This window comes from Poecilia mexicana, unplaced genomic scaffold (assembly GCF_051168715.1).
Source record: "Poecilia mexicana isolate PSO_F unplaced genomic scaffold, ASM5116871v1 scaffold_9, whole genome shotgun sequence".
NCBI classification, from domain to species: domain Eukaryota; kingdom Metazoa; phylum Chordata; class Actinopteri; order Cyprinodontiformes; family Poeciliidae; genus Poecilia; species Poecilia mexicana.
The window spans coordinates 3,650,006-3,663,273 of NW_028263378.1; the positions used below are offsets into that span (position 1 = coordinate 3,650,006).

The 13,268-nt window shown below is 41.9% G+C and overlaps 1 protein-coding gene across 1 annotated transcript in view; it reads left to right on the forward strand.

Annotated features, from left to right (window-relative positions):
- The window catches only part of wdfy3 (WD repeat and FYVE domain containing 3), a 93,714-nt gene extending 80,714 nt beyond the window's left edge, over nucleotides 1–13,000 (forward strand). The window contains exons 52-67 of the mRNA XM_088008630.1: nucleotides 25–142; nucleotides 883–989; nucleotides 1,281–1,434; nucleotides 1,516–1,607; nucleotides 2,612–2,824; nucleotides 2,909–3,050; nucleotides 3,448–3,602; nucleotides 4,247–4,405; nucleotides 5,751–5,930; nucleotides 6,022–6,204; nucleotides 6,293–6,386; nucleotides 7,167–7,298; nucleotides 7,794–8,027; nucleotides 8,109–8,220; nucleotides 9,063–9,260; nucleotides 9,593–13,000. Coding sequence (XP_087864756.1) covers nucleotides 25–142; nucleotides 883–989; nucleotides 1,281–1,434; nucleotides 1,516–1,607; nucleotides 2,612–2,824; nucleotides 2,909–3,050; nucleotides 3,448–3,602; nucleotides 4,247–4,405; nucleotides 5,751–5,930; nucleotides 6,022–6,204; nucleotides 6,293–6,386; nucleotides 7,167–7,298; nucleotides 7,794–8,027; nucleotides 8,109–8,220; nucleotides 9,063–9,260; nucleotides 9,593–9,716 — 2,397 coding nt within the window. The 3' untranslated portion in view covers nucleotides 9,717–13,000. The remainder of the gene's footprint in view (nucleotides 1–24; nucleotides 143–882; nucleotides 990–1,280; nucleotides 1,435–1,515; nucleotides 1,608–2,611; nucleotides 2,825–2,908; nucleotides 3,051–3,447; nucleotides 3,603–4,246; nucleotides 4,406–5,750; nucleotides 5,931–6,021; nucleotides 6,205–6,292; nucleotides 6,387–7,166; nucleotides 7,299–7,793; nucleotides 8,028–8,108; nucleotides 8,221–9,062; nucleotides 9,261–9,592) is intronic.
- Nucleotides 13,001–13,268: the final 268 nt, after the last annotated feature.

Here is a 13,268-nt window from a genome sequence, read left to right on the forward strand (position 1 = left end):
TTTGTTGTTTATTTAAATTTGCAGGAGTTGGACCTGAACAACCCAAAGACGTTCCGAAACCTGGCCAAGCCGATGGGCGCCCAGACCGACGACCGGCTCACCCAGTACAAGAAGAGATACAAAGACTGGGAGGATCCCAACGGTGAGACCGCCGAACCTCTTCATGCTCAGTTCACATTTTTTACTGAAATCTGACTTGCTTGGTTTTTTTGTTCATACTGCTAATGAAACTCAATCACCATCAGACTGGTTTTCATCCTCAAAGTTGCCAGAATGTGCAAAAGGAAGATTTTAAATTTGTTCAGCAATGAGAGACGACAGTATTGTCACAAGATCATAACATGAAGGAGGAAGCTGATCAAAAGAAAGCACAATGCATTGCAGCGGCCTTTTGACTGCATCCTTTTGTTAGGATGTGGAGCCAAGAGTGGGATTGTGATTATAATTTGCTTCAGTGACACAAACGTCTGTCTTAATTTCATAATTACAATTATCAGTTTGATTTACCGCGTCTGCTTCTTCTGGTGCAGAATTACATTAAGTGACATGACCGTTCAGACTGCAGACACTTTGAAAACAATCAGATATGTATCCCACTTAGCTCCACATATGGACATGACACAAATCTGATTATTTTTGGGTAAAAAAAGATTGGAATTGGGCCGTTCAGACTGCGGTGAAAAAGTCAGATTTGGCAAAAGAATCAGATTTGGGTTAGTCATAGAGCGCTCATGAAGTTGGCGTTAGCATCAAAAAGCTAGTATTTAGTAATATTATTCAGCAGTTTTATCTGTTATTAAACTGGCGAATTTACATCAAACTAAACAAATGGTGCAGCTATTTCCTGATGTTACTCAGATCTTCGCTGACTCCTCTGTCCAGGTGAAACCCCAGCGTACCACTACGGGACCCACTACTCCTCCGCCATGATCGTTGCCTCGTATTTGGTCCGGATGGAGCCATTCACGCAGATTTTCCTCAGACTTCAGGTTCGATCCTCAATTCCAGAGCTTATATTGATTATTACAGCAATCGGTACAAAGCTCTGCTTGCCAAAAGGCAAAGCTAAATAGCTCTGAAGTTTAGCCTCATTTCCATAATTTAGAACTGGAAGACATTTTAAATGTTCAAAATAAAATATGACAACCAAAAACAATAAACAAAAGGGAAAGAAAAACAACACACTTGTTTAGTTACTTAAAAGGAAACAATAAAAACCCCTTTAAGTGTTGAAAATGTTTGGGAACCACGATTTAACTGTGTGTCTCTGTGACCTTCAGGGAGGTCACTTTGACCTTGCAGACAGGATGTTCCACAGCGTCCGGGAGGCGTGGCTCTCCGCCTCCAAACACAACATGGCCGACGTCAAGGAGCTGATCCCAGAGTTCTTCTACCTGCCTGAGTTCCTGCTGAACTCCAATAACTTTGATCTGGGTGGGTGACCAGAGACGATCCGCGCCGTCAGCTACTTTCAGCTGGAGGAGATTTCACTTATTCTGCCGTTTGTTGCTTCAGGTGCCAAGCAGAACGGCACCAAGCTGGGTGACGTCATCCTCCCGCCGTGGGCCAAAGGTGACCCCCGGGAGTTCATCAGAGTCCACAGAGAGGTAGGAGAATTAGAGGGCAGTAACAAGTAAAATCCGCTTTTTTGAGCTTTACATCATGTTGTGATGCCCTCTTCAAAAACATACCTGGAGTCCTGCTTTGACTCCTTCAAGCCTGTTTGAGAAGTCCTTTAATTCTCATGACAACTATTCCACTATTCAAAACGCCTGGGTGGATCTAGCTCCGCCTCCAAGGTGCAGCTCCTCCTCCGAGCTGCTGTTTCTTTCCTTCCGCCTCTCAGAGCAGCCCTCCCTGCTCAGTTCCTTCAGACTAGCCAGCAGCAATTAGCAAACTGGTGGCACTGCGCAGTGAAACACTGGTAAAAACGTGGTTGAAGGGTTAATGGAGGAGCCATGTTGTAATGACTTTCTGCAGCCGGAGGTTTTAAAGAGACGGTGGCCTAAATTGAAGGCATTAAATCAGGAAGTAAAATTTCTTTTAAGTCATATTTGCTACATGTAGCAGTTTTGTAACAACTGAAGATGACCTAAATGATTTTTTTAGCAGTAAGTTAATGTTTTTTGGTATCTGGTAAATGACCCTTTTAAAAAGCCTCCTGATTGTTGAGTCATGCTGCACCGTTACCTAGAAACCCAAGCAGAGCTCCAATGGTTTGATAGTCTTGCTGTACAATGGCTGCTGGAAAAGACAAGTGTTTAGTTGTTGACTTACCATCCAGAAACCACTTGCTGCTTTCTTGTTGGTTGCGCAGGAGGCTCCACTTCTGCTTTTCAGAGATATACGGTTATACAATTGCGCATCTGTTTGCAGACATTTTTACGTAAATGGTGAGTTGGGGTCGATTTGTGTTTGTGTGGGTTTAAAGTGACAGAGGCCCTAAAGCAGCTCATTCTATGCCTAACCAGGCTAAAGTCTTGTTATCAAAAGTAGATTTTGTGAAAAAAATTTAATGAACATGTTTGGGTCAGCCCACAGACCGATCCTAACCTGTTCAGGAAAGCCTAATTTATACTTGTTGAGGTTTGAGATTTGTGTTTTTTTCCAGGCGCTGGAGTGCGACTACGTCTCCGCTCACCTCCATGAGTGGATCGACCTGATCTTCGGCTACAAGCAGCAGGGGCCGCCGGCCGTGGAGGCCGTCAACGTCTTCCACCACCTGTTCTACGAGGGGCAGGTGGACATCTACAACATCAACGACCCGCTGAAGGAGACGGCCACCATCGGCTTCATCAACAACTTCGGACAAATCCCCAAGCAGGTCAGAAACTCGGAAATCTGACTCTGCTTTGGTTTGGGAAGCAGAAATCTCCTTCTGACTGAGTTTTCTTTTTCTTTCTTTCAGCTGTTTAAGAAACCTCATCCCCCCAAACGCGTTCGCAGTAAAACCAACGGCGACCTAGCAGCCGTTCCGCCGAACTCCAACAACGACAAGATCTTTTTCCATCACCTGGACAACCTCAGACCTTCTCTTGCTCCTGTCAAAGGTTATCATAAGGCCACACACACACACACACACACACACACACACACACACACACACACACACACACACACACACACACACACACACACACACACACACACACACACACACACACCTACACACACACACACACACACACACAGATTAAAACTGCTTTAATATTTCCATCAGCATTATTGATTTTAATTTATCTAAATTGATTTATTGTTTATTGCAACTAGTTCCATCCTGAACACATGTAAAAATAAACAGAATGAATTTATAAATAAAAATAATTCAGTAGTTGCTTCTGTGTGTCTTACTTTTTGGTTTTTCTAAGAAGCTGATTTTTTTTTATACAGCTTCATTGTCTGAGTTTAAACACATAAGTAAACAGAACTCATGTTTCTCTGGTTCAGAGCTGAAGGAGCCTGTGGGTCAGATCGTTTGCACTGATAAAGGCATCCTGGCTGTGGAGCAAAACAAAGTTCTGGTTCCACCCACCTGGAGCAAAACGTTCGCCTGGGGCTACGCCGACCTCAGCTGCCGCTTGGCCAACTACGAGTCCGACAAGGTCAGAGGCTTCTTATGCCCTCACAGATTTACAGAGATGGTTTTAATATGTTATTATTATCCCTGATAAGTTATTATCTTTGGACCTGCAAAGGGTCAACACACAGCTTCAGGTATTACAGCTAGAAACTAGAGGTCAGGCCTGAAGTCTGGGTCTACTGATGGATCTGATGCAAAAACACAAAATATTACCAAAATGTTTGTCTAGTTTCTCGTTCAAATATCTTAGTGCACTTGAAATAAGTTGAAACTAACTTAAAAGTAACTTTCCAGAAAGATATAGATGCTTGTTTTACTAAATAATTCCTTTATATTGATGAAAATAATGCTAGTTCCACTCAGATTATTTCACTTAGAACAAGACATTTTTTCCATGTTTTACTTAAAATTTTATTTTTTAAAACAACATTGAGGAATTATTGACTTAAAACAAGCTTCTATATTTTGCTGGAAAGTTACTTCTAAGTTAGTTTTGTCTCATTTTAAGTGTACTAAGATATTTGCTCTAGAAACTAGACCAGAATTACTTGGTAATATTTTGTGCAGTGTGTGTGTACTTCAAGGTGGTGGGACGTTAAGAAAACCTTTTTGTGCACAGCCAGTTGTTGTGTTGAGGATAAATTTTGATGTTCCGACTCGTTTCAGGCCCTGGTGGTGTACGAGTGTCTGTCAGAGTGGGGCCAGATCCTCGGCGCCATCTGTCCCAACCCGAAGCTCGTCATCACCGGGGGGACGAGCACCGCCATCTGCGTGTGGGAGACAGGAAGCTCCAAGGAGAAGGCCAAGTCTCTGACGCTCAAACAGGTGAGGCTGCGCACACAGGTGAGGCTGCACACACAGGTGAGGCTGCGCACACAGGTGTGGCTGCACACACAGGTGAGGCTGCACACACAGGTGAGGCTGCACACACAGGTGAGGCTGCTCACACAGGTGAAGCTGCACACACAGGTGAGGCTGCTCACACAGGTGAAGCTGCACACACAGGTGAGGCTGCGCACACAGGTGAGGCTGCACACACAGGTGAAGCTGCGCACACAGGTGAGGCTGCACACACAGGTGAAGCTGCGCACACAGGTGAGGCTGCACACACAGGTGAAGCTGCGCACACAGGTGAGGCTGCACACACAGGTGAGGCTGCACACACAGGTGAGGCTGCTCACACAGGTGAAGCTGCACACACAGGTGAGGCTGCTCACACAGGTGAAGCTGCACACACAGGTGAGGCTGCGCACACAGGTGAGGCTGCACACACAGGTGAAGCTGCGCACACAGGTGAAGCTGCACACACAGGTGAAGCTGCGCACACAGGTGAGGCTGCACACACAGGTGTGGCTGCACACACAGGTGAGGCTGCGCACACAGGTGAGGCTGCACACACAGGTGAGGCTGCACACACAGGTGAGGCTGCACACACAGGTGAAGCTGCACACACAGGTGAGGCTGCTCACACAGGTGAAGCTGCACACACAGGTGAGGCTGCTCACACTCAGCCTGGAGTGACCCAAATATTTTTATGTGAAATCTTTTTTTTTTTTTTTGTTCACACTTCCAAAAGTATTCAACTTGTATGCAGAGTTGGGTAGTAACTAGTTACATTTACTCAGCTACGTTAACTTGAGTAACTTTTTAGAAAAATTTACTTTTAGGAGTATTTTTATTATGCTGTACTTTTTACTTTTAGTTGAGTAATTTTATTATGAAGTATTTCTACTCTTGAGTAAAATTTCTGGATTTTCTACCAACTGAATGAAAAACATGTTTTAACCAAAACTTCAACAGACTCAGACCTGCAGTGTTTATGGAAAAATGTTTCTTCTGCCAGATTTTAAGCGTGTATGATGAAGGATGGATGGATGTTTTCTTAATGTACATTTTTCTTTCAAATATAGTGACACTTAAATTAATTTTTTTAATTTTTATTGTTTTTTATAAATTCAGCTACATAACGATTCCTTGTTGTTGTTTAAGTTAAAAATAAAAAAGAGAACATGACATAAGATGGCTGGTGTAGGAACTAGTGTAACTAAGGCAAAAATAGATAAATGGTATTTGGGTCGCGTCAGGCACAGCCATTTAGTCTGAATCATCCAGTTGCCTCGGTCAGTGAGGTGAGGTTTGTCAGAATGAACCGTTTCTCTTTACGTTTCAGGCGTTACTTGGCCACACGGATGCCGTGACGTGTCTGACCGCGTCGTCGGCGTACCGCATCGTCGTCAGCGGCTCCCGGGATCGGACCTGCATCATCTGGGACCTCAACAAGCTGTCCTTCGTCACGCAGCTGCGTGGCCACCGCGCGCCCGTTTCCGCTCTCTGCATCAACGAGCTGACAGTGAGTCACTTCCTCACTGGATGACCCTGGAATTTCATGTAGGTCAGGGGAGTACAAAGTGCGGTGCTAATAAACCGTCCGCTTTCTGCAGGGCGACATCGTCTCCTGTGCAGGAACCTACATCCACGTGTGGAGCATCAACGGCAGCCCCATCGCCAGCGCCAACACCTTCACCGGCCGCAGCCAGCAGATCCTCTGCTGCTGCGTGTCCGAGATGAACGAGTGGGACACGCAGAACGTCATCGTCACCGGACACTCCGACGGAGTCGTCAGGGTAACCAGACTTTCTGAACTCAGGTTTGTCATCTTTTCAGGAGCTTTACCTTTAACCTTCTGGGATTGTGGTGAAAAATGTTTTGTAGTTTTGGAGAATGGAGTTCCTACAAGTCCCAGAAACCCCTGCGCCAGAGCCAGTGGAGCCCGACGTGTCCGACTGCTGCGCGGATGAGAAGATCGGTGAGTTTTGCTTTACATTTTTCAGACTTAAAGTTATTTTAATGCTATTTTATGTAATAAACCAACTGTATAATATACGGTGATACCCTTAATTAAAACGTAGAGCAGCCATTTTCATTCAGACCTCGTCTACACTGCAAAACACAAAATATTATTATTATTATTATTATTATTATTAAGTATCTTTGGTCTAGTTTCTAGTGCAAATATCTTAATACACTTGAAATTAAACCAAACTAACTTACAAGTAACTTTTCAACAAAATATATGAGCTTGTTTTAAGTAAATTAAACTTTAATATTGATCGAAAAAGTTCTAGTTTCAACAGGCAGATTATTAAACTTATAACAAGACATTTTTTTCCCTTGTTATAAGTGAAATAGTCAGCCAATGAAACTATTACTTTTTATGAATTTTAAGGAATTAATGACTTATTTTTAAAAAGTTACTTATAAGTTAGTTTTGTTTAGTTTTTGTGTTGTTTCCTTCAGGGGTTCTTGGTGCAGCGCCCCCACAGGCGAGGAGGGGAACATGTTTTTCAATGAGTTTGGTTTGTTTGACACAGTGCAGCAGCTGGAAATGCACCTTTAGTCCCCAATGAACCGAGTCCACTGGGCGTGAAAACAGCTGAAAAGCTTTCAGCTGCAACAGAAAGCGATTCTACGAAGCCATGGCTAAGGCTGAAGAAATACGTTAAAGTTTATGACAGTAATGTGACAAAGTGTGAGGGAGTTATGAACGCTTCTGCATTGATGAACCTAAACGTTGTTGTTCTCTCAGAGGGCGGCGAGAGTCACAATGGCGACGATGACAGCAGCGAGTCAGAAGGAGAGGAACCGGCGGCGCCGCGCAACCCTTCGACCGGCGGAGGCAGCGGCAGCCAGCCGGGCAGCGCCGTCCACCGACCCAGAGGTACGCCGCCCAGATCTCTGCTCAACAGCACCAGCTTTCTCACTACGACTGACGTTTTAGTAATATGTCATGATCAACAGTGTTAAAAGCCCCACTGAGGTCCAACAGAACCAGGATCTGATTGATTTTTTTAGGCAGACCTGTGAACTTATCCAATCATTTTACCACTCAAAACGCTTTACACTGGAGTCACAAACACACATTTATACACCAACATGCAGATCAGTAGGGGGATCAGTGCTTTGCCCAGCGACACATCGACACCCACAGAGCCACAGAGAAGACCCAGTTATCACTGTGACTAACGATGAACACATGGATGAGTTTCTCTAGATTAATCCTCTAATCCTGGAAATGTTCTTCAGGTGATAGAAGGCCGACTTTGCAACTGCCTTTAGGTGGCTCTGAAGGCTTATTTCTGATCTGAGTTAATTGTTAGCTCTGATTTTCTCTGTATTTTCTGTAACTCCGTCTCTGTTTTGATCCTCCGTTCAGGTCCGTCATCCAGAGCCGGAGCGTCGTGGTCGATGGACAGCGGCTCTGACGACTCTCACCGCTGGTCGGACACGCTCAGCATCGACGAGAAAGACGGCTTCGTGTTCGTCAACTACTCCGAGGGCCAAACCAAAGGCCCCCTGCCTCCGTCGGCTCACCCGGCCCAGGCGTCCCTCCCTCAGTCGGTCCATCCGCCGGCCGCCGAGCCGCGGACCTACAACCAGCTCAAAGCAGGTGGGCGACATCTTCCTGACTCTGAGCGTTTTCCAGCTAGAGGCGATTCGGCGAGCGTGTTTGATGTGTGTGTGGCTGCAGGATACAGATGGGAGCGTCAGCTGGTCTTCCGGAGCAAACTCACCATGCACACAGCGTTCGATCGCAAGGACAACGCCCATCCGGCCGAGATCACCTCACTCTCCATCTCCAAGTAAGACAGAACATTTTAAAAAAGGCTTTTTCAAGAATAAACCATTTAAAAACATTTAAAACATAAATACGAAGCAAACTCCTAAAAGTTCTGCTGTTTAACTCTCAACGTTTCACTGGTTTAATTCATTTAAACCTTTAATTAATGCAGGTGCTTGAAATCCTTCAACATCCTTGAATTTTAATTAGATGTTTTCAAGGTTTGGAAAGTGCTTGATAATAAAGCTGAGCAGTTTTGTAATAAAGTTCAAATATAACGCCTGAATTTGTAAAACATTAATAGATATTTTTGTGCTCCTAATAAAAAGACCCTTTTTATTCTCACTGTTTGAAGTTAAATCAGACTAAACTTTTATTGTTTTAGGTCAGTTAGAATTACCAAAATTATTTACATTTGCTAAATGACAAAAAACTTGGCAAGAACATGTTTTTAGATTTTTGTTTTTGAAAATCTTTTGCATTTTGGGTTTAAGCATTTAATTTGAGCAGGAAAGTCATCTACTGTCCCATGATTTGTTTGGATCCTTTCAATCTAAGCAATATTTATTATTCCTAAAGGCTCAATAAATACATAAAAAGTTAAATTAACCAACGTAGGAACAAAAACAGCTGTAACAATTTCTTTAATTGTAAGTAGTTTAGTTAGAATAATGTATTATTGTCTGCGTTCTGCAGGCGACATGCAAGCGGCTGCTGACGCAACGTGACGTTAACAGATGACAGGCTTATATCTATGAAACTACATCCTGTTTTACTAAAATGATAGTTTGCTTGAATTTTGCTGTTTGAAAGTGAATGAGCCCCGGTGAGAGCGTCTCATTTCCCTCTGCTTCGTCTCTGCAGGGACCACAGTAAGATCCTGGTCGGAGACGGGCGCGGCCGGGTGTTCAGCTGGTCGGTGAGCGACCAGCCCGGCCGCTCGGCGGCTGACCACTGGGTGAAGGACGAGGTGGTGGACAGCTGCTCCGGCTGCACCGTCCGCTTCTCCCTGACCGAGCGACGCCACCACTGCAGGAACTGCGGGCAGCTCTTCTGTCAGCGGTAAGAACCTGAAACCGATCAGCAGTTCCTCTAATCAATCGATCACAAAAACACCTTGAATGCCAACATGCACTGGTTATATGTGTATGTATAAACGTCACTGATTTAATATTGTAAGTCTGTAATCGTGACAGACCTAAACGTTAACCCACATCTATTCTAGTACCTCTGGTGTACCTCAGGGCTCTATACGTACTCCTTTATTTTCCTTTTACATGTTCACATACGTGATGAATTGGGCTTTGTTTATAAATCATCTGGTTTGTAGAAATTACTAGTAGAACCTTTAGTCAGAATCTCATTTATTAACATATAATCGGCTTGTTTTGCAGGTGTAGTCGCTTCCAGTCGGAAATTAAAAGGCTGAAGATTTCATCTCCAGTGCGAGTTTGTCAGAACTGCTACTACAACCTTCAGCACGAGCGAAGCGTTGACGACGGCGGCGCCAAAAACTGATAGGTTAGCAAACCGCCTGGATCTGCCCTCCGTGTGACCTGAAACCTCCCAGAATCCCAATCCTCTCAAACGCCACAATGTTTGATTTGCACGGAGATCGGAACCGGATCGAAAGGAAAATGTGGGAAAGAAACTCAGCCATCACTGTAACCACATGCACTCATCATCCGGAGGGAAAAAATAGCCAAGCAGCTAATCTGAATCAATCCCCCGCCATTTTCGAAGACACTCTTCCTCCTTCTGTCACCATTAAAAACAAAAAGAAAAAAAGACTTGTTCATAGTGTAAATACGTAACCACGGCCTTTTTAACTCTGCAAACACAACGAAAATGAAGGTCATCTAGAAAAACAACAGCTTGCTTGTAACTTAGCGATGTGACTAACCACTCCTTGCTTTAAAACAAAACTACAGATTGTGTGTAACCTGCGTCACAAGCCACAGCGAATACAGAAAACGTACGGAGGGATATGAATGTCAAAACTTTATGTCTGTGGGTGGAGTTATGCAAAAATCACCTTTTTTTTATATATATAAATATATATAAATAATTTCCAGATCACTTTGTTGTTTACAAAATGTGACATCGATCATAAAATCACCATTTTTTTGCCAAATAGTTTTGTTTTTTCAGCCTGTCATCTCCTCTGTCCTTCGTCGTTTTCCATTTGGAGGTTGTTGTATTTTTTTATCATGGTTGCTGCTGCGCTCTGAAGACTGGATCAGTTCAGATTTTTAAACATATCAGTTTTATTCTTTCTGTTTTTACGAGTTCATCCAAAAAGGCGGAGATTTGTTTTAAAATGTGAATTTATTCTCTGACATCCACATTTCAGTCAAAGCAGCTTTTTAGAAGCACACAGAAAAGGGACATCTTTATTTTTACATCTCTCTACACAATCTGTTTTTAATTCTTCTAGCTGCAACCTAATTTAAGAGAAGACCTTGGTTATCCCTTAACAATATCCGTTATATTTAAAAAGTTGGGCAAAAACAGCCGAACTGGGTTAAAAATGCGTTTTTAAATGCCACTTTATGATTTTATGTTTGATTTCTGTGGTGAAATGTTGCCCAGCAGAGATGGTGTGGAGGATTTAAAGGGACAATAAATGCAGCTAGTGTTTTCTATACAGCCAAAGTTTTTATTTCAGCTCAAACGTCACCAAAAACGTGGAAAATTGCAGCATTTTGAGACATTTCCGTAACGAAGGCGCAATATTTTTTCCTCTGATTGTCCAGTTTTTAATCTCCTCAAACTTAAAGGACAAAATTTTATGAATTCATGGCTTAGATAAAGTTTTTCACCTTGTTTACTTTCGATTTAGTCCTCTTTATTGTAAAATTTGATTGACTTACATGCATATGACAAACTGGTATTTTTCTGTCGGGTCAAATAAAGAACTTAGCCAAAAACCTCCTGATTAAAAGTCGATCTAAAGACCTAGAACTGCTTTAGGGAGTAATTCCTATATAGTTTGTACACCTCGTGTGTAGGAAGTACGAATTCCTTGGGATTCCTCAGAATCAGCTTGAGAGTTTAGCTCATCCTGCCCACAACACCAATATGGAAAAGCAAAAGTAGTAAGAGGAATATTATAATATCTAAGAGTCCTTATGCATTTCTAATATCACTGGCCTAAAGTAACAAAGAACTGAATGGTGTTTTTAAATATGACGGTCATAAAAAGCTTCATGATGGTTTTTCTGTACAATTTCATCCAATATCTGCATTGGATTTACAGAATCAAACTAATATTACTGTCAGTTACTTTCAACTAAATGCTTCCCCCCACATTTTATATGAACTACAGAATTATTTCTTTTTAAATTTTAACAAATTCACCTTGTAGACATTTACTTATAAAAATATCTTCTTTCTTGTTTGTTGTTCAAAAGGTCTTGAAAAATCCTTTTGTTGTTGTTGTTGGCCAGTGGGGGCCAAACTTTAAACCTGTGGCCAAAACTGACTAATTTAAATTACAAACTGCCCACAGATTTCATTGACCTGTAAATGAAAAAAGAAGTGTGTTGTGATTTTTTTTCAATAAACTATTTTTTTAATTATTCTGTAAATCTATTAAAGAGCCAAAAGAAAATGGACTTATGATTATTGCTTTATTAAAAGAAAAACAAACATTTTTGAATTGATGATGGTAAAAACATCAACTGCTTTTTACCATTTTTGATTTGTAGTCAGGGGCCAAACAAAATAATGTCAAGGCCCACAAATGGCCCCTGAGCCACGCTTTGGACACCCCTAGACAAAAGGCAGTTTTCTGGAGCATAAAAATGAATCTAAACCTAAAATAATCTTATCCAGTTTTTAATTTCTTCAGCGATTCTAGAAATTTAATTGCAAAGGTTAAAGTCAAGAACCATCTTCAACTATCCTGTCAGTTTGTTTTACTCCTTTTCTTTCTTCTTTTCTCCCATATTCCTCCCTTTATTCCAGCGCTGCTTCTTTTGAAGAACTTTCATCCGTTTGGTTTCCACCAGCCCTCGTTTCGGTCCTAAACACACACACACACACACACACACACACACACACACACACACACACTCCTGCTAGCGTTCATCGTTTCCGTACTGTAACTTAGTGCAATCATCATCGCCGTCTCGCAGAAGAGGCCCAACTTCTTTGCACCTTGTAAAAAAAAAAAAAGCAAAGAGGAATCATGAGTTTTCACTGACGCAGGTTTACGTTGTCATTTCAGCAGAGATGCATTTCACTGCAGATTAATGAACTGTACAGAGTATTTATGCAATTACAACTGGTTTTAGATTTTTTTTTAATGATTTCAGCAAGTTTTGTTACTTGTTGCATGTTTTATTAACACAGCTGACTTTCTGTGTCAGTGTATTATTGTACATGTTAGATTTTCTTTTTTTCTGCTGGATATCTGCTTTTGTTTTTATCTCTGAGGCATTGTCTGATGAGCAGCCGACTTATCCCGTTCCCGGCGTCGGGTGGACTTTTGTACTCTTTACGGAAAAACTACGAACTAATTACGAAACGAGGAAGGAAAAAAAAAACAGAAAAAAAATCCTGGATTATTTTGGTGGTCTTGTATTAGACTGCGTTACTACAGTATCTGGTGTGCAATCTGTGATAGCTGAATGTTCCTTGTATCTTTGTGTTCACTACATCCTACGAGAGAAAAATAAAAAATAGTAGAGTAACACCCACGTCAATGTCGACGGAGCAAAATGGTTCAATAATGCAATAGAGCTGGTACTTATTCTTTTTCATTTCAGTTCAATAAATAATTGCTGTTTACCACCAAAGGCTGTCGTCTCTGATTTGGGGAATATTTTCAGGTCTGTTTTGAAATCTGAAATTAATACAAACATACAGAGAGACATTAATCTCTGTTGGATCTGGTTTTATCATTTGCTGCTCATCTAAATGTAAACAAATATGCAAAAATATTCTTCAACTTCTCTACTTCTAAAGCTTTTGGGAGTAAAATAGCTTTTAGATTTAGTTGTTACACTTAAACTTTTCAGAAAATGAAGTTTACCAGAGTAAATGCTAAATGAATTAATTTCTAAA